At 42.3% G+C, this 24,610-nt stretch overlaps 2 protein-coding genes and 1 non-coding gene across 3 annotated transcripts; 1 reads left to right on the forward strand and 2 right to left on the reverse strand.

Moving 5' to 3' along the window:
- Window positions 1-1,090: 1,090 nt before the first annotated feature.
- LOC125300144 (elongation factor 2-like) lies at window positions 1,091-8,185 on the reverse strand. The gene is made up of 13 exons (XM_048251776.1): window positions 8,078-8,185; window positions 6,636-6,850; window positions 6,098-6,279; window positions 5,794-6,002; window positions 5,439-5,617; window positions 5,177-5,282; window positions 4,694-4,946; window positions 4,405-4,600; window positions 2,930-3,296; window positions 2,460-2,813; window positions 2,189-2,371; window positions 1,550-1,682; window positions 1,091-1,442 (listed from the first exon to the last, which is right to left on the reverse strand). The coding sequence occupies exons 1-13, from the start codon at window positions 8,078-8,080 to the stop codon at window positions 1,249-1,251; spliced, it is 2,574 nt and encodes an 857-aa protein (XP_048107733.1). The 5' UTR covers window positions 8,081-8,185; the 3' UTR covers window positions 1,091-1,248.
- LOC125301327 lies at window positions 5,049-5,116 on the reverse strand. The gene has a single exon (XR_007194734.1). It is a non-coding gene; the product is annotated as a small nucleolar RNA SNORD37 (small nucleolar RNA).
- An 11,443-nt stretch (window positions 8,186-19,628) lies between the features above and the next one.
- On the forward strand, window positions 19,629-24,251 carry creb3l3a (cAMP responsive element binding protein 3-like 3a). The gene is given in 11 exon segments (XM_048251777.1): window positions 19,629-19,844; window positions 20,329-20,439; window positions 20,562-20,805; window positions 20,997-21,130; window positions 21,345-21,455; window positions 21,539-21,645; window positions 21,921-21,989; window positions 22,108-22,192; window positions 22,786-22,852; window positions 22,855-22,881; window positions 23,509-24,251. Coding segments are annotated over 11 exon segments (1,281 nt in total). The 5' UTR covers window positions 19,629-19,823; the 3' UTR covers window positions 23,814-24,251.
- Window positions 24,252-24,610: the final 359 nt, after the last annotated feature.

A 24,610-nucleotide genomic window follows, 5' to 3' on the forward strand; every position in this document is an offset into this window, starting at 1 on the left:
ACCAGATTATTTATCATTTAATAATGTAGGCTAAAGTGGCTGTTCACAAATTCCCTTAAATATGTTCTCAGAACTTCATCTAGATGTCTTTCAAAGTTGGGCCTTGTCAAGACTTGTTACTTGCTTCTTGTTACTTGCGAGGTGGAATGACCTGGCGTCAATTGTCTCAGAGCCAGCCAAAAAGACTAAAAAAAAAAAAAAACACGACCTTTCCAATTGCTTCAATTTGAAGTCACCATGACTAGGCAACTATTTATTTTTTTCAATTTCCCCTTGGGGATCAATTAAGTATCTATCGATCATTTATATAGTGCATTTCAGGGATGGATTGTTCAGTCACCATAACCATCAGGGTGGGCAGGAATGAAGTAGCCTACATTTACTTGATTACTGTACTTGAGTATCTGTACTTTCAGTATTAATATTTTTGGAAACCATTTTCTGGGAAAGTGACAGTCACTTTTAAGCATATTTGAAGTGATTCTGAAAATGCAATAATGCAACCATTAAACGATAAATAAGCTACTCATAACAGAGTTGCCTGGTTTTGTATTTGGTTGACCTATGAAAACAGGTCAAATCTTTCAGTTGTATGCAAGGAACTAATGATCTGGTCATCATATGGCCAAGCTGAGAATGTATACCCTATTAATGACCAAACATTACAATAGAAAGCCTTTTGAAAACAAAGTATTTTTTAGTATTGCTGTACTGGAAAGAGTTATACTTAAGTATTTCTGCAAGTACTACTGTACTTTAACTTAGGAAAAAATTAGAATATTTGAAAAAAGGAGTATCTATACTTTCACTTAAGGAATTGTGTACTTCGTTCACCTCCAAGTTCATCAAATATGGAGCTTTGCATAGTTGAGCTAAGTTCAACCAACAATTAAGGTCACAAAAACAAAAAGGGAAACATCTTTTAAATCATTCCCCCAGATCTAGAACTGTATAAACCAAACACTGACAATGTAATAATGCTATTTGTAAAGACATCACAATTGTAAAATATGCTACAGCTCATCTATACAAGATGACCTTAAACACACAAAAAAAAAAGTGTAATCTCGTCCAAAGATACTCAAGTCAGTCAATTTTTTATTTTCCTTTATTAAGGTCTTACATTGTTGTCATGTGGAGATACTTAAATCATTTGACCATAGTTTTGGCAAAACCTTAGTGATTGCATGGTAATCTGTACAGTCCGGAAAGGGAGGGGTGTGTGGGGGAAACGAAGGGACAGGTCTTTTACAATTTGTCCAGATAGTTGTCCAATGCAGGGATACCCTCCTTAAGACCCTTGCGTTTACGAATATCGGCAACAACCTGAGAAGGCTTGGAGGAGGCTTCGAAGGGATCTCCGGGGAGTTGCTGCCAGTGGTCGAACACGCACTGTGGGAAGGCCTGGCCACCAGTGTTGGAGCGCAGGTCAGCCGTGAAACCTTGAAGAAACAAATGATTGTTAATGGGATGGAAAGTAATGTCCTAAGTTACAGTTGAGATGGACAGAATGAATACATATAGCTAACTGGGTAGGGATTGTGCTTACCGAAAGACTCGTTTACAGGCAGGTAAGCCTTCACCACAAACATGGGTGTTCCTGGGACCATGGCCTCCTCGAATACATGCCCACGTTTCCTGTTCAGCACACCATAGATGCCACCAACCACCTGCTCAGGACACTGGAGGAAACCGGAGAGAAAATTAGGGAAACACAAGTCAGTCAAACTGTAGTCAAAGCCCTGCAATTCAACCGAAACCCTTACGAAGGGGCAGGAAGTCAAATTTACACCAACTCCATTGCATGTAGGGAGAAGCTATGGTGGCAGTCAAAGGCCATAAATATCCTGAAGGCCCTCTACCAGTATTTCAAGCCATTAGATCTGGCTTATGCTGTATCTACAAAGGCTCTATGGGGCCTTCTCTTAGAGAGGGCTCATTCTAAGCAATGAGTTGCAGTTGCAGGTGATCATATACTAAGGATGCAGAATTGTGACTACTGTATACCAGTTGTACTAGTAGATCACTCTAAATTCAGCATACTACACCTTAGTTTTGTTCACATGTTTTGTAACCAGTGTGCACTCACTGGGTCTTACATCCAGTGTTGCACCTTGCAGTGCTAGTAAAGGACATGGGCATACATTACAACAGCAATGTAACAGAAAGACCAGTAGTGGACGAGTACCTGGATCTCCACCAAGTAAATGGGCTCCATAAGCCTGGGCTGAGCGGTGAGCTGGGAAGCGTACAGCACTCTGCGGGCAGTGGGAATGATCTGGCCACCACCACGATGGATGGCGTCAGCATGCAGGGTCACGTCATGGACATCGAAGCGGATAGCACGCATGTTCTCCTCACACAACACACCCTAAAAGGAAACAGCACATTACAAGATCAGACATGCTATGCTATGGCATAAAAATCAAATCTACATAGGTAAGGGATGTAATTCCTACCTCCTTGGATGCCCACTGGAATCCAGCCACCACGCTGTCCTTGATCTCATTGAGGTACTGCACTCCCTTGGTCACATCCATCAGAAGATTGGGTCCAGTTCCGTCGGGTCCAAAACACCAGATCTTACGGGACTCACCAACGTCCCACTCGTAGGTTTCGGCCAGGTAGCGGGCACGGGTCTTCAGCTCCTGTCTAGGACCAACCTCACCCTTGTCGATATCTTCAGCCAAGCCATCAGGGAAGGGACGGGCCTTCATGTACAGACGGTTGTGCTTGTTGGGTGACTTGGACAGGCAAACCTGGTCAGACTCCTCACTTACGGTCTCTCTGTAGGACACAACTGGGTCGGATTTCTGTTAAGGTATAGAAAACACAAAAAAGGGTTAAGAGTAGGCACACTTAAGTCAAGCTTCTTTGAACATCCAATGAAATAGTAAAAAAAGATTCAGATGACCGTTCTTGACAGTACCTTGAGTGGAATGCAGGCGTGATCCTCCTCCAGATCCTTCAGGCAGATCTCCAGATGCAGCTCACCAGCTCCAGCAATGATATGCTCACCAGACTCCTCAATGATGCACTGCACCATAGGATCAGACTTGGCCAGACGCTTCAGGCCCTCCACCAGCTTGGGCAGATCAGCAGGGTTCTTGGCCTCAACAGCCACCCTCACGACAGGGCTGACGCTGAACTTCATCACTTTCAAGTTGTGGGCGTGCTCAAAAGTGGTAATGGTCCCGGTCTTCACCAAAAACTGGTCCACACCTACCAGCCCGCAAATGTTCCCGCAGGGCACATCCTCAATGGTCTCAGTATAACGACCCATCATCAGAATGGTCCTTGGAGGGAGAACTCAAAATTAGGGATGCACGATATATATCGGCAGCAGATATATTATTGGCCAATTAGTGAAAAAATGATATCGTTGTGATAAGAATTCCGACCGATCATTTGTGCCGATATTTTTTTTAAAGCCCCAATTTCCCAACTAGGCGTATGTAAGGCCCGCCTGGATACACTCACCTACTTGAACTAGGTCGGCTATACTTCAAAAATAATGTCAGCAGTGTGAATGTATGTCACCATTCTAACAAGATCTGAGGATCTGCGTTAAATCTGTGCAGCCCAAACTCTTCGTGAGTGAGCCTCCATTTAACCTAAGCAGAGCAGAGCTCAGCCTACCTAGAGCAGTCTTGTGCTGGTGTTTGCACTTTAACGCGGTAGTCAGGAAAACAAATAAACTCTTCGGTGGGACGAGTCGATAAGTAGTTCCAAGTTGTATTGCAGTGATACTCGCATTTTGTTCACTTGGGGTTTGTATTACCGAGAAATATGGTAACTATTCCTGCTTCAGTTCCAGACAGGCCATCATTATAAGTTATTAAAACCTTCGGGGCTAACCCCTTTTGTTTCTGCTGCGACAGGTTGTGCGCAACAGAGTAGACGGACACGAGATACAGTCCGAGGAGTTGCAGCTTTATTCAGTTACTCACAGTTGAAACTAAACCTAAGTTTTCCCTCAAACTCTGATTTGGTCGCTGTAGCTTTTTCCCAGCTTAGCCTTTTATCTGCATTGAGCGTTTATTCCATAGATATGAAAACGATTCATACATTGTCGCTGGCCACTCACTCGCAATTCACCGACGTCAGGTTCACTTAAAGGATCCACATAGGGCTAGGCTACAGCTATTTTGCAGTTCTGTCCATCATTGGTAGTGATGGGTAATCCTGCAATTACACCCCCAAGAGTAATATCATCCGTTATCGTATCGGTCACAACAAACCAAAAAATATCTGTTATCGTTATTGGCCCCAAAATTCCATATCGGTGCATCTCTACTCAAAATCAGATCTACACACATACAAGCTTGAAAAACCTCTTATAAAAACCATTATAAAATGTAAGATGTTGGTTTACACTGGTTCCTAATCCATTTCCATACATACCTCTGAATTGGCTTCAGGTAAAGGTCCTCCTTCTTTCCAGGGGTGAAGTTTGGTCCCATAATGCGCACCTTCTGACCAGTTGACACAACGCCAGAGAAGACACGGCCGAAGGCATAGAAACGACCCTTGTCAGTGGTGGGCACCATCTTGGAAATGTACATCACGAGGGGACCTTTAGGGTCGCAGTTCTTGATTCCTACACAAATAAGGGTGGCATGTTGGTCAGAGACATGAAAATTTGAATGTCAGGAAGAGTAAAATTTCAGTCTCAAAGGCATCAAGATCTTACCCATGGCAGCTTCATCATCATTAGGTCCTTCGTAGAGCATCTCACAACGGTACTTCTGGGCAGTGACAGGAGAAGGCAGGTGGATGGTGATCATCTGAAGCAGAGCCTCACCAGCTGGAAGCCAGCGACGCATCACAGCCTTCAGCAGGGGCTTGCCCTCTTTATCCTTGTCCTCAGTGTCCAGCTTGATGTCCAGCTTTTCAATCAATTTGGCAGTTTCCTCCTTTTTGAAGCCCATGATTGCGTCAAACACCTACAACAAAAAACAAGTTACAACTTTTAAAATGCTGATATGACATTATGTAGCCAATGAAACCTGCTTGTGAGACTAGCCACACAACTTTACAGCAGAAGCCATCAGACAGAGTAATTTCATCACTAGACATTCAGGTCAAAGTGAAGATTGTTTAAGTCATCACACGTTTGCCAACCTCTTCTAAAGAACCTTCAAGCAACGATGGGATAACCAACAATGAGTCTGACCTTGTAGATTGGGTCAAGGACAAGCTGCACAAAGGTACGGGGAAGCTTCCTGCCATCAGGGGAATTACTAGTCTTGCTGAACTTTCCAGTAGTTGGGTCAAAGAACCTGTTGTAAAAACATTAAACCCTTTAGCGAACCTCAGTATTACACCAATACAACTTTACCCACATAACACACTTTGATTCCAAAGAAAATTCAGCTGTGTAAATATTTAGTCTAGACCAAATCATATTGGTTTATCACTCATGTAAGAATACTGACCTGTCTCCCCACAGCTTCTTCATCATGTCCTCAACTTTCTTGCAGCGTTCTGCTGTTCCCATTTGAGCATCACCCTTGGCTGCAAACTTGGACACGTACATCTCGGCGAACTGTTTTAGGGTGAAAGCCCATCCGTGGAGTCCGGATCCAAAACCAACAGTACCATTAACTGGTTCAACCTGAAGGAAACAATGGTGTTAAACTTTGAAATAATGAATCAAATGTAATAATGCAACACAATCAATGATTGCAAGCAAAAAGATAAGCCCTCAAAGACCCAACCGATTACATACATAGAAAGATCCACAGTTCCCAAGAGGTTCAGTAAATGCCATACAATAAGAGGTGAACCAACCTGGATGCATCCCATTGGTCCATCCTCTGTGCCATAGGTGCAGATGATTACGTTGACGCTCTCAACAATACGCTGGAATGTTTGGAACAGGTCCTCAGCATCCAGCTGCAGCTCGAGCAAGGCACGGTCCATTTTGTTCATCATCAGTACAGGCTTGATCCTCTCAGCGATGGCCTGCCTGAGCACAGTCTCAGTCTGGACACACACACCTGTGATGTGGGGGGAGCAGAATAAACAGGTTCAGAGCTGCACACACACACTCCTTCTCCTTACGCTACAACATCCTGGGCTACTGAAGACTTACCAGAGACGCAGTCAACCACGACCAAGGCGCCGTCAGTCACACGGAGAGCAGCAGTCACCTCAGATGAGAAGTCAACGTGCCCAGGGGAATCAATCAAGTTGATCAAAAACCCATTGCCATCTTTGCACTGCTTGATGTGAGCCAAGTCGTTGTCTGCGAGCTCGTAGTACAGAGAGATGGCGCTGTAAAAGAACACAAACGTGTTTACATCTTAAAGGCCTCACACGCACTGTAGCCAATTTGGAGATCTTTAATTATTTCAAATCATTCTGAATAGCCAACTAATTTCAAACACTCCCAACTGCATACGCAACAGGAAATACTGACAGGATATCTGCAGTGACAAACTATGTGATTACTCAAGGATGTCGCTTACAATTCACATAATTTACAATTACACTGGAATTTGGAACATGACTACCTTCTACAGAACACCAAGCTCCCAGACATTGAACTAAAAATGATTTACACCACTGACAACCCATTAAACTGCAACACATCTCAAGTCTAATTAATAGTCAGGAAAAGGACTACTCACGTCGATTTGATGGTAATGCAGCGCTCCTGCTCATCCTTTCTTGTGTCGGTGAAGCGGGTTTCTCCAGCACGGGCCGAGGCAATAATACCAGCCTTAGACACCAGCGAGTCCGTCAAAGTGGACTTCCCATGGTCCACGTGAGCAATCACAGACATGTTACGAATGTTGGACTTCTTGTCCATGATCCCACGGATCTGGTCGACGGTGAAGTTCACCTAGAAAGGAGAGGAAATGTTAAGGTATAAGTTGCCATTATACAGCCATTACGTTCTAGGTAGATGAACTGTCATTTCCCCAACATACACACCTGTTACATTACTTAAACTAGCCTTTACGGCAGCCATTTCCCGGCTTGTATGGTGGATAACAATATGCCACGGCGGCAGGGTGACACACGCCACAGCGAATTAAACTGCTGACGCATCTATAGGGGAGCGCTAGATAAGCAGTGTGCCTCTAACTGCGTCAGCTGGCATACCGCAACACAGCAAATCCAAACTAGTAGTGTTCAAAAGATTTGAAACGCCTCCCATGAAGCCATCACTACATTATTAATGTTCAGTCAACCGATTAGTGTGCACGGCATCAGGCCTACCCAGTCTCTAGCGTTATACAACCAAGCCGAGTTAGCGTCAAGTTAGGCTATTCGGCCAACATTAGCAAGCCATCTAACAGTAAAGTCAACGTTACTAAATCTAATACGTGACTGGATCTACTGACACGAGATCTAGCAGTCAGCTAATCAATTCATGTTGATATTCTCACAATATAGTACAGCGAACGAGTGCAGGCCTTCCCAACGTTAAATGCATACGTAACTATTGAAGCCGGCATTTTAGGCCACGTGTAATGAAGCTAGTTAGCGGCTTGGCTAACGTAGATGCGTCAACACTAACTGTTAGCTAACCTGCATCCAGACACCACCCTATTTACCGGCAACGTTCCGCCATCTGATCAGACCTTGTAGAATCAATGTTACCATGTCAGTCTACCGGTCATTTTTACTGTCAACACAAAGCCCGTTCCAAAGAGAGACTAACATAATCCAACAAAGAAACAGAACATTAAATCATGGTATCGTTGCATCATTTCAGACTCAAATGTTAGCCAGTTGCTTTCACTGCAAACCCATTACAATTTTGCTTGAATATGATGCATAACAAAATGCTACCAATTTTTAAGATATTAAGATGAAGACGTTACAAGCCAAAAGACAATTATCTATACGTTTCTATTTCTCTAACAATGACCACGTCCGAAATCGACAGTCAGGGCGGTAGCCGCACAACAAAAGGGTGCCATTTTGAGGTAACGACATTGCGTGCATCAAATGTCTCATGTTTCGGACAATCAGTTTGGGGACACGGCCCAATACTACAATGAATGTTAAGATTAGTGAAATGGGCAAGTAAACAAATATTTTCAACTGAACTTTTACTTACCATGATGACGGATGGTTTTGGATCGCTTTGAGGAGAACCAGACACAACTTTTACACTGCCTACCTCACTTGGGCATTAGGCAGGGAAGAGAACGCCTACGTCAAACGCGTATGGTTATATACAGGACGTCTGGCGTTCTTTGCGTACCAACGTAAAACGTCACTAATGCGTAGACGGGCTCTGGTAATAACAAGGAAGTTGTGACTGTGAAGACTAGGCCAGATACCGCCAGAGAATGTCGAATAAGGGAGACGGGCTCTGAGATTGGGCTCTAGAACGTATATAAATATCATCATGGTGGGGGCAACGATCATTGAAGGCCAATGGAGAAACAGGTGCCTCTGATTGCCGGCAATTTTTGCTCAGACAGATAGTCTATGGTTTACCCCATGTATGATAGATAGAGCTAGATAGATACTTTATTGATCCCCAAGGGGAAATTCAAGAATGTACCAACTCTGGAGTTTAGTGCAATCACATTGATGGGGCAACTGGTGTAGGTCTATGATGTCGATCAAAGGCACACAAATCCTTTGCTGGCAGATGATTTGTAGGTTGCACCACATATTATATCCTGAGAGAGAGAGAGAGAGAGAGAGAGAGAGAGAGAGAGAGTGTGTGTGTGTGTGTGTGTGTGTGTATTAGATAGATACTTTATTCATCCCAGGGGAAATGTTAGGCATCCAGTCGCTTATAGAACCATACCACAACAAACACACATACACACATCTTAGGCTACATAAAAGAATAAAAATGTATGTCATGGACATATATGTGTTAATATCTAGTCGTGTTAGGCTTAAGAGATTTGAGAGAGTGAAATCGCCCAACACTCATTGAGCCATATCAATAGTATTTTCCATTTAGCCTATTTGTGTAGTGAAAATAGCATTGGCCAGGAGGTGGCGACTGTAGCCTATGTCTACCATTTGTTTCTTGACATCTTCATTTTGTGCAGGCCAAACTTTTTCATTTGTGTTTGTATTCTTTAATCCTTTATTCTCAGCACTCCTTTAAAGTGTGAATGATATTTGACGTTCTAAAACCTTCAACGAACAAGAATTATAGGCTAACTTTTGTGGTCTAACCTGGGGTTTTCAACTGATTGTGACCAGGGGACCCCCATTTTGACCAAGAAGCAACCCAAGGACCACTGGCGTGGTAAAAATAGTGATTAAGTGAAACGTCATGGGATCACCTGCAATGCGTGCGTGTGAGGACCATAGGCCTCATGTTGAAAAAGTCACCTCTGTGCTTCCTTCCGAAAGAGAGGCTGCAGCCTGAGACAAGTTATGCAGGCAATTGTGTATGTTTTCTTTATGCACATAGACTGATACTTTAAGATAATTCACGAAGGCTTTGCTTCAACACTCTCCACTTCAACATGCCACTCAGCAGCACAAACTGACACATACAGTATCTTCTCCCAGTAAAAACAGTTAAGAGTGCCTTGATGTTATCTTGGAAGAAAGGAGGTGAACTTTGAACACAGTTATATAGGGAAGAAAGGATGGGCATGGACAAAAAGTTATTAGGATAATAACTCAGCACATACAGTAACAGTAGAAAAGGGATATCCTACTACAACCCCAAAACAGCAAAAGTTGGGACGTTGTGTAAAATGTGAAAAAAAAAAAAAAAAACAGAATGTAGTCTGCAAATCTCTTAAACTCGTTTAGTTGCAACAAGGACAAAGACATTATATCAGGTGAAAATGACAAAGTTAACTACTTCATGGAAAATATATGTTAATTTTGAATTTGATATGCAACATGTTTTAAACCAAGTTGGGACGGGGGTAACAAAATGCTCGAAAAGTTGTGTAATGATAAAGAAAATGAAAGGAGGAATGTTAGGGTAGGGTATGATGGGGTAACTGGCAACACAATTGGGTATGAAAAAGATCATCCCAGAGAGGCAGGGTCTAGAAGTAAAGATGTAGGGGTATTTATCACTGAGTAAACCTGTGTGCATAAATGATGAAACAATGTAATTTGAATGCTTCTTAACATGAAAATGTGAAGTATTTGGGGAGTTCATCATCTACAGGACATCATATCATTAAAACATTCAGAGAATCCAGAGAAATCTTTGCAAACAAGGGAAAGAGCTGAAAAACAAATTGGATGGCCATCATCTTTGTGACCAGAGTGTGGGGGACTATGGTATTGAACATGAACTGTAGTCAACAGCATTCTCACATACTTCCCCTTTCCTCCCTCCAGGTGGTTTAAGGTGGTGTGCAGGAGGTTGGAGATGGCATCGTGTCTGGACCTGTTGGTTCTATAGGCAAACTGGAGGGGGTTGATGGAGCTTGGTAAAGATGAGCAAATTAAGTTCTTCACAAGCTTTTCAAAGCACTTACAATTTTTTCTGAATGCTTAAACACAACCATGATTGTTATAGCACATTTTCTAAAAATATTAATACTTATAGCAAAACCACTCACTGAGTTCGCAAAACTAAAAGCGCAAACACTGCTTTGCACTCAGTTTGCAATTTTGTAACACACACTTTGCACAACTGTAGGTACAATGCACTGCACAGCACTCTTTTTGCGGAACTGTAAACACAACTCACTGCTTTACACTCAATTTCCAAATGATCAACACACTCCTAGCAAATCTATACACATGTATGGCTATTATTTACACTATTTTGCCAACTCTCTGGCATACTTTCTCATGTGAAAACTGTTTTAGATAATTAGTTCACTTTGCAATCAGCCTAAGCACTATAAATAAGCCACAGGTAATGTACAATGGGTACAATGGAGGGAGCAGGAAGAGTGAGAAGAATAAGAATTAGAGGAGGCCGAAGAATAGGACATGAAGGTGAAGAAGTAGGAGGAAGAGAAGGAGGAAAAGGACGGACGCGGAGGTGAAGAAACGAGAGGGAGAGGATGACAAGGACAAGGAGGTGAAGTTAGAGGAAGAGGACAAGGAGGAGCAAGAGGAGGACGAGGAGGGGTAAGAAGAAGTGTAAGAAGAGTAAGAAATAGCCCTTTTACAGGCAAAAAAATCAGTCTACATGTGGGGATATTGACCAGGCATCATGTCAGGCCTGGATACAGCATTCCAGAATATATTTTCCCAGAGTATATTCCAGAGTATATATATTTTGAGAGAGATGACACAATGTAGACTGATTTTTTTTTCCAGTGAAATTGCTATTTTGTATTTTGACTTGGAAAAACACACTTCTGTTTGTTTTGATGTGTGTATAAACACCAATACTTGAAGTTTGGATCCCTGTATGTTTACAGAACTACTGTATGAAAAAAGTATGACCTCAAACTGACATAGCCTAACTTGTGCACAGAGAAAGCAAAAGCCAGATGTGTTTTATTTATACCATCAGTGTGTATTTGGCACATTGTGTTCTTATTATTGTGAAGGCTTGTGTTTACTGTTTGATACAAAAACACCATTTTTACGAAGGTGTAAAGCAAGCGAGTTAAGCAAGGTGTGTTAGCTTTTGCAAGAGAACTACAATGTTTTGCTTATTTGGTGAAAGGTTTTCCTATTTGTGTGTAGAGTTTTGCAAAAATAGCCATAGTTACAAAAAATGTGCTTAAGCAATCAGCAATCATCACCGTTGATGTCAGGGCCACTGGGCAGTATAGTCATTTAGGCATGATGGGCTTTTGTTTTTTGACACAGGTATAATAGGGACTTCTTATGTTGGAACGGTAGCTTGAGCCAATGACGTGTTGGCTAGCTGTTTTGCGCAGGATTTCAGTACCCTCCCAGAAATTCCATCTGGTCCTGCAGCCTTCCTGTACTTTGCGTTTCTCACATCATACTCGGAGACAGTGAATGGAGTTTCCCCACTATCGTTCTCACATTTAACTCGTTGGCAAGTGAGTTACTCACTCTCATCACTGAAGGAGACTTGCTTTCAAAGCCTGTGATTGTTCTCAGTCCTTTCCATACACATGCTGGATCACCCTCACTGAATAAGTCGGCTTCCACTCTGTCCCTATAGCGCCGCTTCGCCTCTTTAATGGTCTTCTGTAGGTTGTATGATGCTGCCTTGTAGTCTGACATTTTGCCCGTGATGAATCCTGCATTGTATGTGGTGGTACGCATTGTTAATACTGTGCAGACTTTTACTGCTCAGTCGTGGAGAGTGTCCTGACAAGTAGCATCATCACTTGGTAGGGAATTGTACAGCCCGTAACTGCAGTGCCACAGAGACTGTGCGATCTGCTGAACGCACCATCAGACTGAGGAGGAGCTTCTTTCCTCAAGCCATTCGTATCCTGAACACACACAAGACTATAAACTGCACTTTTTACACACTTACACATGCAGGTAACATGAAAAAGGCCCTGTGGTTAGACCAATCAAAATGTGCCATTCTTTTTGGAAATCATGGACTCATCTAAAAGGAGAGGGCCTAAGTATCCAACCTATCCAACTTGTCTTAGTGGTCAGTTCCAAACCCAACATCTACGATGGTGTGGAGGAGCAGTAGTGCCTACAGCATGGGCATCTTGTACATTTGGCAAAGCACAATCAATTCTGAATGATGTGTACAGGTTTTGAGAAACATATCCAGGCAATGTCTATTCCAGAAGGACCTTGCCAAAATAAATTCTGCACATATTTAAATAATCCAGGTGCTAAAATGGCCTGTCTGCAGTCCAGTTTTCTCAAATTAGGTGCAAAATGGAATGAAAAACATGACTAAGAGCAACTGAAATCCTATATCGGAGAGTAATGGGACAACATTTCCTTCTCAAAACTCTAGCAAATAGTCTCCTCACTTCCTAAACATTTACAGAATTTTTTTAAATGAAGAGGTGAAGCAACACAGTGGTGAACATGCTGGCATCAAATTCAAACTTAACATAAATTTCCATTTCAAATGAAAATTTTTGATTTAGTTTCATTTGATATGTTGTCTATGTCACTTTTGCTGCTAAAAGCAGCTTTTTGCTGCTATTATCACATTCTGTTTTTATTTGCATTTTACATAACGTCCCAACTTTTTCTGTTTTGGGGTAGAAAACTTTATACCAAAGATATTCTCTGAAGCCTTTTCAATTACTTAATAAAAGATGAAAATACCCTGCAATTTTGCCCCACATACTCCTGAAATATTTGACTGAAATTGTGCATTAATGTGTTATTTGTCCCCACAAATAACAAGTCTTGTCAGACAGCGAGAACACAAACTTAAAGCTGAACTCACCAAGTTAAGTAGGTAAAATCAGATAATTGGAGTATATTCCTTGTGATGGGGTGATCCTGTTTTCCAGCTCTGAGGCCTCTTTCAATTTTATGTGAATATATCAGTTTGATATGGATATTAAAGGCGAACTATGCAGGTTTTTTAGCTTAATTTCACTTAATTTACCTTAACTTAACAGCTTCGGAGTCATTGGAATGGTTATATGACTTTTTTCGGGTTGAATGGTGCCCGTCTCGCTTCCCCCTAGCGCCTGTGAGCGGAAAAACTACCCTTGCACCTTTGGGCCGGCGGACCAACGGCCTCGGTGTCAGGAAGTATAACGAGTGTAACAAATTGCTTTACTGCATTCAAATACACATACACGCCATGCACCGGCTAGAAGAAGGTATAGCGATGGAGTTTCTCAGACATTCGTCATGACAGAGCCAGCAAAAAGAAGCAAAAACCGAGAAAAACAGCGAAGAAATTGCCAATACTTCATAGGGCCCGTCCCAATACCTCCCCTACCCCTAGATTTTTGCCCTAACCCTCGTTTTTGCGCGTGCACGTGTAGGGCTAGGGTGTCCCATTACTTTAGGGAGCAAGGGGAAGTGCTATTTTCCCCTTAAAATCAACCCTCAAAATATAGCCAGGACCAATGCAGGCTTAAAACGAAGTGGGAGATGAAATTACCCAGGATACCGTGCGAGCTCAGTGAGTAGATCAATGTTTTCATATATTTTTGCAAATAAGCATATTAAAATTTCAAAATATGTTGGAATATGTTAGTTTGATGCACATCTGATGGACTGTTGAGTTTTGAACACTAATGTTAGAAAATATCTCACGAAGCTATCTGACGATGTTCATGATATCTGCTGATTGCTTTGAGAGAGTCTGCCCATCAAATAACGTTATAAATCAATCTGGGTAGTTTCGTCAATATTTAGGATGTGATTAACCAGACGTAGATAAACCAGCACAGCCCACACAACAATGACCGCTGGAACGGGCATGTTCCTGAATGAAAATAGTAGCAGGCTACTACCGGTAGACACGTCGGCGCTGTGCATGACGTAGGTGAGCACGTTCGCTACGCTAATTTGCATATAGTGGTGTCCTAGTTCATAGGGAAAGATCTTCACCCCCACTTCCCTTGTCGAGGGGGCTTTAATGTTGAGGGCAATCAAAACCAAGTGGAAGTTTTAAGGGGGGAGAAATGGGACGGGCCCATAGTTTCTCTGTGCAGTTGACTGAGGTTTGAACTGACATTAGATTAGATTAGATTTAACTTTATTGTCATTGTGCAGAGTACAAGTACAAAGACAAAATGCAGTTTGCGTCTAACCAGAAGTGCAAAAAAGCAGAAAAGTGCAATGTGATATACAAAGTATAGGCAGGTGGTGCATAGGCAGGACAATAAATATAGTACTGACATATTTAATCTGTTACTAGCCCAGGCCGCTGTCCCTGTGAGCTTTAAAACCACCTCCATCGTGCCGGTGCCAAAACACTTCACTGCAACAAGCCTTAATGATTCCGTCCAATTGCAGTCACCCCCATCATCATGAAGTGCTTCGAGAGGCTGGTCCTGGCCCATCTCAAACTTGCTTACCACCCTCATTGGACCCCTTCCAATTCGCCCACCGTCAGAACAGGAGCACAGAGGCCATCTCTACGACACTTCACTCTGCCCTGTCCCACCTTGATAATAGCAACACCTATGTGAGGATGCTGTTCATTGACTTAGTTCAGCATTCAACACCATCATCCCCTCCAAACTGGTCACTAAACTTAGTGAACTGGGCATCAATACCTCCCTCTGTAACTGGATTCTGGACTTCCTAACCAACAGACCTCAGTCTGTTAGGTTAGATAATCACACATCCTCAACCATCACCTTGAACACCGGCGTACCATAGGGATGTGTGCTGAGCCCTCTCCTTTACTCCCTCTTCACCTACGACTGCACACCTGTACATGGCTCTAACACGTCAAGTTTGCAGACGACATACGGTGATTGGTCTCATCAGCAACGATGAGACGGCCTACAGGGAGGAGGTCCAGCACCTAATATCGTGGTGCACTGACAACAACCTGGCTCTTTACACCAAGAAGGCCAAAGAGCTCATTGTGGACTTCTAAATCCACAATTTCTAATCTAAAGCTACAGTAGCACACACACCCCCATTCTCATCAACGGGACTGAGGTGGAAAGTGTCACCAGCTTCAAGTTCCTGGGTGTCCACATCTCTGAGGACCTCTCTTGGACCCTCAACACCACTGATCAAGAAGGCTCACCAGCGTCTCTTCTTTCTGAGGAAACTAAAGAAGGTCCACCTGTCTCCTCAGATCCTCGTGAACTGGTGTCACAGTTTGGTATGGCAACTGCTCTGCCTACGACCGAAAAGCACTGCAGAGGGTGGTGAAAACTGCCCGCATTATCGGTTCCTCACTCCCCTCCATCGAGGCAATCCAGGGAAAGCTATGCTTGCGTAAGGCGCGCAGCATCATCAAAGACTGTTCTCACCCCAACCACAGACAGTTCACCCCACTCCCCTCCAGGAGGCGTTGCAGGTCTTTCCGCACCCGAACCAGCAGGTTCAGAGGAAGCTTCTTTCCTGCGGCTGTCACCCTACTGAACTCTAGCTCTGCATCCTGGTGACAACCAATCAACTAAGCCCCCAACCACCCTGCCCCGCCCCCGCCCGATGCCTCTTTGCCTGTGCTTGTTGAGGTGTCCACAACCATGGCAACCTTGACAGGGACAATAAGGAGGCGGACATCCCCAATCCCTCTAATCTAAAGAAACGTCATCTGGCATTGCCGCCCCCACACCCATTGCAATCTAGACTTTTTTCATCTATGGTCCCCCAATGGTGGATCAATCTGCCAAGTCCCATCAGAGCAGAGGCAAAAACTCTTGATGAGATTACTCTTCAAGAATACCTTCTCTAGTTTTTCTGACAACTTCACACACCTGATACGCACTTACCACGCTCTTCCCTCTCATACAGTACCTTTCTCTCCATTTCCCTCTCTTTCCTCCTCTATCTCCTCTTCTACCACTTCTCCTCCTAGTGTACCGTAAAACTTCAAATAATAGCCTGGGCTTTTATTTTCCCAAATTGACAAACTGCACCGGCTAGTATTTGAGACAGGCCTTTAATTCCCTTCACACAAAACTTTTCTTCTGCAAAGATGGAAAATATTATAAAATTAATTATTTCAAACACACTGAATGTCTACCCATATGACTAGGCTATCCGATGATAAGTTTCAATTACAGATCATCATTAATTTAGTGTGGAGATGTTGTTCATTGAGTGAGATAAGATCCAAATAGCGGGGATAGCCAGGGCGGATGAAACACGTTTTAATCAAACGTAATTTACGGAGATCGTACCACACTGAAAGCTAATATTTTGTCACCAGCAACCTATATCTGTCCTCTGTCAAATAGGCCTACAGTTGCATTTTCAGCCCTGACCAAAACCGTTCAGGAATTATTAATGCAAAAGTGGGACGTGCTTAATGTTTCATTCTCCCTCCTTTTCGGGACGAATGAAACAGCATGAGAGAGAATGAAACATATAGTTTCTCCCGTATTTTTTTGGCAAATTTGACAACAATCAGTTTACTTCTTTTTCTTTGTCGCCATGGTGGAACCCTTTTATTTTGTTGCCAGCATCGGCCTATCCTTGTCATAAAATATTTTGTCTAATGTGTAAATTTCAAACAAATGGGATGAATTGAACAATGTCGCAGTCGGACATAGCATAGGCATAGTTCATGTTGAAAAAAGTTTAAACAATTTGGAACTCTAGCTTTCACCACCGCAGTCTTTATTAATGCCATCTAAATCATAATGTTAGCCTGCGCAATCTGCACCATAGAACTGGCTTAAACGGGCGATATAGCGGGTTTTAGGAGATTAAATGCAAACCGAAATTAAAAAACAGACCAGGCCTCTATTTGAGACCGGCATTTATTTATCCAAACCTGTAGCAACACCAGGCGTGTAAAAGCGACAGGCGTCTATTCACCCCTTGCAAGTGACGTCACGTTTTGTTCGCGCCACAGCAAAATAGCCTAGTGGACGGCAAGATGACGAATCAAATCAATGGGTTGTAATGGGACATATCGCACAGCTAGGAGATTATAGTGAGATTTAACCGTAGTAATGCCCTTCCACGACTGTTGGCTTATTGTTTGGAATACAACAACATCCCATGTTCTTGCATAGATATATTTTGGTTTGTTTTCTTTGTGTTTCGGGAGTATTTCAACCACAATTGCATGCTTATCTCCTCAGTGTATGAAGCACAGCAGCGGTTGCTATAGCAACCATAGACTCTGAACAGGGCGGCAGATAGCACTTAGGCAAAGTCTTTGGCAAGATCTGAATGTAAACAGATAATACCGTTCAAGTTTTTTTTAATTTCCTATTTCTTTCAATTCTTTAACTTAAGACATGTAAGAAGTAAGTTTATTCACTGGGCAACGACAAACTGACGAGTTACATTAGCCCTAGCACTATGAGCTACGATAAACGTTAGCTAGAATAGCTAGCTTCTAAGTGTGGCAGCTAGTTATTATTTCATGTTCTGATATGACATTCTTAATGTTTTGACTATGTTACAACTGATAAAAAAGCAAGACAAATAAAGTAACCAAATCGCTTTGCAATATTTTAGTCCAGAAATACTTATGGGTGTTCATTTACCATAATGTTAATTACAGTAGCCTAACGTAACGTTATCTCCCTTGCTGTTACCACCAGTTTTAATAACTTTACATTTGCGATCATGACCCATTTCATCTAACAACACCACTGGCATCTTCTTTGACTATCAGACCCCAAACAGCAATACATTGAACTACAAAGATGTTATAGTAATGGTGTTCAGTTCATCATAATCTTTATGACATAATGTAATTTGCCGTCCGTCTCCCATCTTTTTGCCGTCCAGCATGGAGCCGTCACGTGACTTAAGTCACGTGTCTGCAAGGGGTGAATTTGTGTGTGTGTGTTCATGCGTGTGTGTGTGTTTGTGTGTATGTGCATGCGTGCGTGTGAGTGTGTGTGTACATGTGTATGTATGTGTTTATGTGTGTATGTTTGTGTGTGTACTTTATGTGTGTGTTTGCGTGTGTTTATGAGAGTGTGTGTGCATGCGTAGTGTACAGTCACTAAACGTACACATATATTCATTTATTGTATGGTCCCCCATGAACGGAATTCCATGAAACTTGCCATGCATTCAGAGGGTGTCACAATGATCCTACACGTCAAATTTTGTGCAGTTTTGAACATGACAGCCAAAGATACCTGCGATTACAACGCCTCATTTTTGCTTTTTCATTTTTAACTAGGTGACACAATACATCAAATGAGTGGATATGGGATGGGTTGACATGGCCCTTGGAGGCCAACATTCACAGAAAATTGTGTCTGGCCTACCCTCCTTTTGGGGAGTCCGGTGCGGAGGAGGATGTCATTGTGGACTTTCAACAGAGCAGATTCAGAGTGATGTAAAACCAGACAGAAATTTATCAACGATTTTGAAAGTGGTAAAAGGAAGGAAACCTGTGAGAGAACAATCTTTTCCAAGATCTTGGAGATAAATGGTAACTAGTAGATAGGCCTGTAGTTTTAGGGTCATTAGGGTCAAGACCGGGCTTCTAGAGGTTAAACAAAGTTGTTTAAAACTGGAGGGGACCACTCCGTTAGCTAAGGAGCTGTTAATTATAGCCAAAACAAGGGACCAGATGACAACAAAAACTTCTTTGAAAAAGCGTGAAGGCAAAACATCTAAGTGGCACAATGTACAGACAATCTCAAATAGCTGGGAGGATGATACAGGTTGAAACTGCTGACAGCAGCTGAATGATATTTGTCACTGAGGGATCAGAATCTGGAGGTGAGATGAGATTTGATGTTATCAATCTTATCAATGAAGAAGTTGAGAAACTTCAAGAGTAGGGGCAACACTGGCAGAGGCAGCAGTAGGATTTAAAATGGAATTAATGGTCTTAAACAATATTTTTGGTCTATGATCATTATTATTAATTTGGTCAAAGTAATACTCTACCTTAGCTGTCTTAACAGAGTAACAATATAACAATAAAATAATAAAAATGCAAAAAAAGGATAGTGAGTTGGATGCCCTCTTTATATATTACTGTCGGTCAAAAGCATCTAAAAAGGTTATTACGTAATCATCTTGTTCTCAATTGTAATCGAGAGATAAGGATGACTTTTGACCCACTAACAACTGACTGGAAGCTGGGTCTGACTGTAAGGAGCACGTCTGACCAATTGTCTTTCTTGTTGCTATGCTATTTGGCGTGTAGTGCCTGTCAATCAAATACATTTGCAAGAAGCAGCCAGTGGTGAGTTACTAGCTGATAATATGTCGTGTTGGAGTTTGAACTTTGACCATGCGCTAATACTACATGGGATGAACTCACAACATTGACACAGGAGATTTCTTCGCTGCATATTTTTCCTCAAAAAGGATACGTTTTTTTGAAGGTTGTTTCATATTTTGTTGTGTGTTAACAAATGGAACACTACTCAGAGTCAGTAAGTCTTTCATTATATGGAATAACATTGAAATACTGTATTTTGATACTTGCAGTTAGCCTTATCAGAGAAGTAAAGGACGCTTGATCAAAGTTCAAAAAGCTGTTATGTTCTTAATGTTAATGTTCTGTTCTTTCTAGGGTATTAAAGTGAAAGAAAATTATCAATTTTATTTTTTTATCAATAGAAACTTTAAGGGGGGTGGCATGTGAAATGTATAGTATGGTATGCTACTAGCTGATAACCAATAAGCTATACCTGTGTCTCATCATATGTGTCACAGTTACATATTGCCATGTTTTACATAACACTCAGTATCAGTATTAAGCTACCTTGTTAAAGTCACTTAATTTTGGTTTCACCTCTCTGACAAGAGGAAGCTTGTGATTTAATTATTTGTGAGTGCAAAAGTATACATGAAGCTAGTCTTATTTTGAAATACTTAAAGTGATAAGTTAATAGAAAACACTCAATTTTGTTTTAGGGTTGCGATGGCATTGAATTGTTAGATTTGTTGTTTGACAAAAATGATGGAATCCTTCGTCACGAGAAAGTGGATCGCAGCAGCCAACCATGGCCTATTGTGGAGCCTCAGGTAAACATCGGCCTCCCCGTAGATGTTTAATTCTGTGGAAAAACCCTCTGGATTTATTCATGCCTTTGGCAACTCTGTAATAATGTGGGTCCTCTGTGTTTTGTTTGGACTTGCCTCATTAGCAGTTGATTCAGCCACAAGGCAACGAGGACTTCCTGAGTGCTTTGTTGAGTGGGACGGACTCTGTGACGGCGTCACCCCAGTGGTCCCCCTCTCGTAGTGATAGCGGGATCAGTGAGGACACCTCTGATCATATGGACAGCCCCCTGCCCCCTCAGAGCCCCCCACTTGAGTCCCAGTACGTCTACCCTTCACCTACACCCAGGCCCCTCAACCCTACTGAGACAGACCTTCCCATCGATCTGAGTGAGTCACTTATATAGGGCACAATTTACGGGATCATCTCTCACACACACACACACAACACATTTGCAACACACAAATAATAAATAGTATTTCTATTAATCTGTGTTGCCTAAAATCCTCCTTAATCGGTCGCCAGAGATGGACGCACAGCCTGTGCACTCTTAGATAAACCCTCTGATCAATCTCTGCAGCTGGCTGGGAGCCTGGCATGTTTCCGGGCAAGACAGACGAGATGCTCTACGGGTCTCCGGAGCAGAGTAGCCAGCTGTCCTCTGGTTTCCCCATGACTGTGAAGGACCTGCTCCTCTGCGGCAAGTCTGAAGCTGTGAGCATGCATTGCTACATGTAGCTTAGCATTTAGGTGTGGAGAGGTCATGTTGAAAGACATGGAGGCGGATATGCCCTTCTGAGTGTTGGCTAGCCTACATTTGAAACTGTGGCATGCCAGTATGTCTCCCTTGCGCCTCAGGTGACAGAATATATTTGAAATTGAAAATGTTTAACGTTCTTCAGTATTGATATTCCAAACTTGTTCTCAGCCCCAACAGGCCTCCCAGCTGTCTGTTCAAGAGCTGATTTTGAATGAGGACGAGAGGAAGCTGCTCGCTAAGGAAGGAGTGATGCTACCTGCCCAGCTTCCCCTCACCAAGGTAGCCTACTTCAAATTGATGCCGACCAATTTTTACAGGTGTTGTACGGCTGATAGGTTTAAACAATGTTTCTGCCTCATTAGTATGAGGAGAGAATTCTGAAGAAAATCAGGAGGAAGATCCGCAACAAACATTCAGCGCAAGAGAGCCGGAAGAAGAAAAAAGAATATATCGACGGGCTCGAGTGCAGGTATGACTGAACTAATTGATTGGCTGGGCAGAGGTACTTATCAGCCTGCAGGACGTGAAGCTGTTTCTATTAATTACCCAGACCAGATTATATCCTATACCTCTGTATGTAACTTAATTATGTTAGGCAATACTACATAATTCACAGTGCTTTCATGCTTAAAAACAAAGACATTTCATGAGCATAAAGAATGAGTATTGGGGCTTTGGGTTAAATTTAACGAATGGAAGTGCAAGGCACCTGGCTAAGTTGGAGGAAATCTCTTTATTTCATAGGATGGCTGCATGCTCCACACAGAACCAGGAGTTGCAGAGGAAGGTCTTCCAGCTGGAGAAGTGTAATATGTGAGGGAATTGTTTATTTTATATTCCTATGAGCTCTACTTTTAGAGTGCAGTTTAATTCCCATGAAAGTTGGCATCTTCTTGAACCCCTTGGCTTACACACAGTCTCTGTCTTTCAGATCATTGATGGAGCAGCTTCGGAGGCTGCAGGCAATGGTCCTGAAAGGATCTAATAAAACTGCACAGACTGGTACATGCGTGCTGGTAAGCTACCGTAGCTGTTGAATAACACACACACACACACACACACACACACACACACAGACACTCAGACACACACACACACACACATACATACAGACAAGAACACTCACACACATTCAAAGACACGCACAGTGCACACACATTCACGAAACTCAAACACTCACACACATACACACTTTCACAAATATAAAGGCTTAGGAAATTCTACTTCATGTGTATTCACCAAGATGTCTTATTTATGTCTGTTTGGAGAACAAGAAGTCACACATGGGAACCTATATAAATATTAAACCTGAACTTAAAAACAGGACAAACTATACAGAATATTGAAAACACCCACAACCCATCAATTGTTTCTATGTTATATATTGTTCCTTATAAAAAAATGTGGCAATCAAATGCACATGTCATTCCAACAGGCTATGGATATGTAGGATTCCATCACTGTCATATGCTGGTTGCCATGTATGTAGGCTATAAGTAAGAAATTAAATTAAAAACACTGCATGTTTATTATGATTATGTTAATAATGCTCACTCCATCTCAACTCTCTATCCCTCTCTCTCTCTCCATCCCTTTTCTCGTTTCCCAGGTGCTTCTCCTGTCCTTCTCACTGATCTTGTTCCCCAGCCTGAAGCCGTTCTCTGAGAGCAAGGTCAGCCTAGAGGGGACTTCAGCCCAGTGAGGGGTGAGTCAGTGGGCTACTTCCACACAGCATCTAAACACCACGTTTCAACGCCAAGGAAAAATAAAAAAGAGAGGGAGATGGAGAGAGAGAGAAAGTAAAGTGTGAAAGAAAGAAACAGATAGAGAGAGTAAAGGAGGGAGAGAGGGAGGGAGACAGAATAATGGAGGAACCACAGTCTAGCTTTCTGCCTCTACATCCATGTTGCACTGCCGACTTCTTTTATGTAGAAAGTGTAAATTGCCGCCTATTAAGCCCATCATATATATATATATATATATATATATATATAAGTATATGCCTAACTCCCACATGGATGCCCACATTCTTTCTTACATACTTCGACATTTATGGATGTCATTTAGAGAAGCAACGAGAACAGCTTTCAAGGTGAAAATGGTTTTATGGTTTTAGTTTCTATTTCAAGTGCACTTAGAGTACAGTTTCCTATTACTGTCAGACGTAAGGAGAGAACTGAGTTCTTTTCACAGTTATTGCACACATATGGGTTGGAGAGCTTAATTGTTTCTTCAACTTTATTGTTGCATTATGCTGCCTATAGCACATTTGTATTACTTGCGCTGGTACCTGTCAAGTCGATGTTCTCACATCCTGTTTTCCCATTTGCAGTTCAGTCCAGATCCTTGCACAATATGCATTCGTCACGTGTGATCCATGCACATGAGCACCAGTCCCCCATGCCAGAGGACCCTGCAATGCTGAAACCACTTCCTGGAAGCAAGCCGGTGGATGATGTTAGGGCGTTCCTGGAGAAACTCGCCATAGGACAAAGGCTGGCCAATTTTGACACCATCCCTCACAACAAGAGCCTCCATGATTACCTCCATCACCATGGTGACCCTATTACTGGCCATATTGCAACAGTAACCTTGAGGCCCGGCGCAAAAATTCCCCCACATGCCGATGACATGTGAAGAGGAGACATGGGAAGCCCTACCAACTGCAGTTCAATACGTGTCATGTGAGGAGGATCAGGGAGTCATTGGGAGCAGGCACAGAGGGAGGGAGGGAAGGAAGGAGAGATAAAGAAGAGGAGACTGTCAATTCTCATTTTGTTATACATTTGCTTTGTTTCATTAACATTATTCACACTTAAACTTGCCGAATTGATTTAGAATTAATGTCAAATGTGTTTCATGTGATGAGTATCTGAAGGAAGGATACATGATTATTAGAATTAACTTCTTGCAACACAAATTGTTACTCATTACCAACATTTCTTAATCCAAATGGTCAAGAAATGTAATTACCTAAAGAGATGAAAACACATGTTGAAAATGCTATGCATTTGAAAATGAATAGCTGTGAATCATAGTTGACCAAGTCATGTAATAAATCATTTTTATAAAGAATTTGTGTGAGAATTATGTCTTAATACAACTCTTCTAGAAATAATAAAAATAATAATAATAAATAATAAAGTATAATGTACCTGTTACCAACAACATCAAGACAAGTCATGTCTCCGCTCGGGGCATTTAGCCCAAAGGGTTGAGACCAGTGAAGCCTCAGACTGGACTGTTATCTGCAGTAGTGGCTTCTCCTCTTTAATCATCCAGAGAGAGTCTCAGTGTCCACCTTGACATCTTTAATCAGCAAAGTCACTTGGCACTTTGATTCTCAATCTCCCACAGGTGCACAGCCCTCAATCTGCACAGACCCACCCCCCCCTCCCGAGTGACAGTGACAGAAAAAAAGTGACTGAGACTGT

The sequence above is a fragment of the Alosa alosa genome, chromosome 9 (assembly GCF_017589495.1).
Source record: "Alosa alosa isolate M-15738 ecotype Scorff River chromosome 9, AALO_Geno_1.1, whole genome shotgun sequence".
NCBI classification, from domain to species: Eukaryota; Metazoa; Chordata; class Actinopteri; order Clupeiformes; family Clupeidae; genus Alosa; species Alosa alosa.

Excerpts from the sequence above, each read along its gene's own strand:
- LOC125300144 (XM_048251776.1), bottom strand. Across the intron at positions 6,003-6,097 it reads CGTGGTTGACTGCGTCTCTG|GTGTGTGTGTCCAGACTGAG; the intron begins GTAAGTCTTCAG and ends CCCACATCACAG. Across the intron at positions 2,814-2,929 it reads ACGCCTGCATTCCACTCAAG|AAATCCGACCCAGTTGTGTC; the intron begins GTACTGTCAAGA and ends ATACCTTAACAG.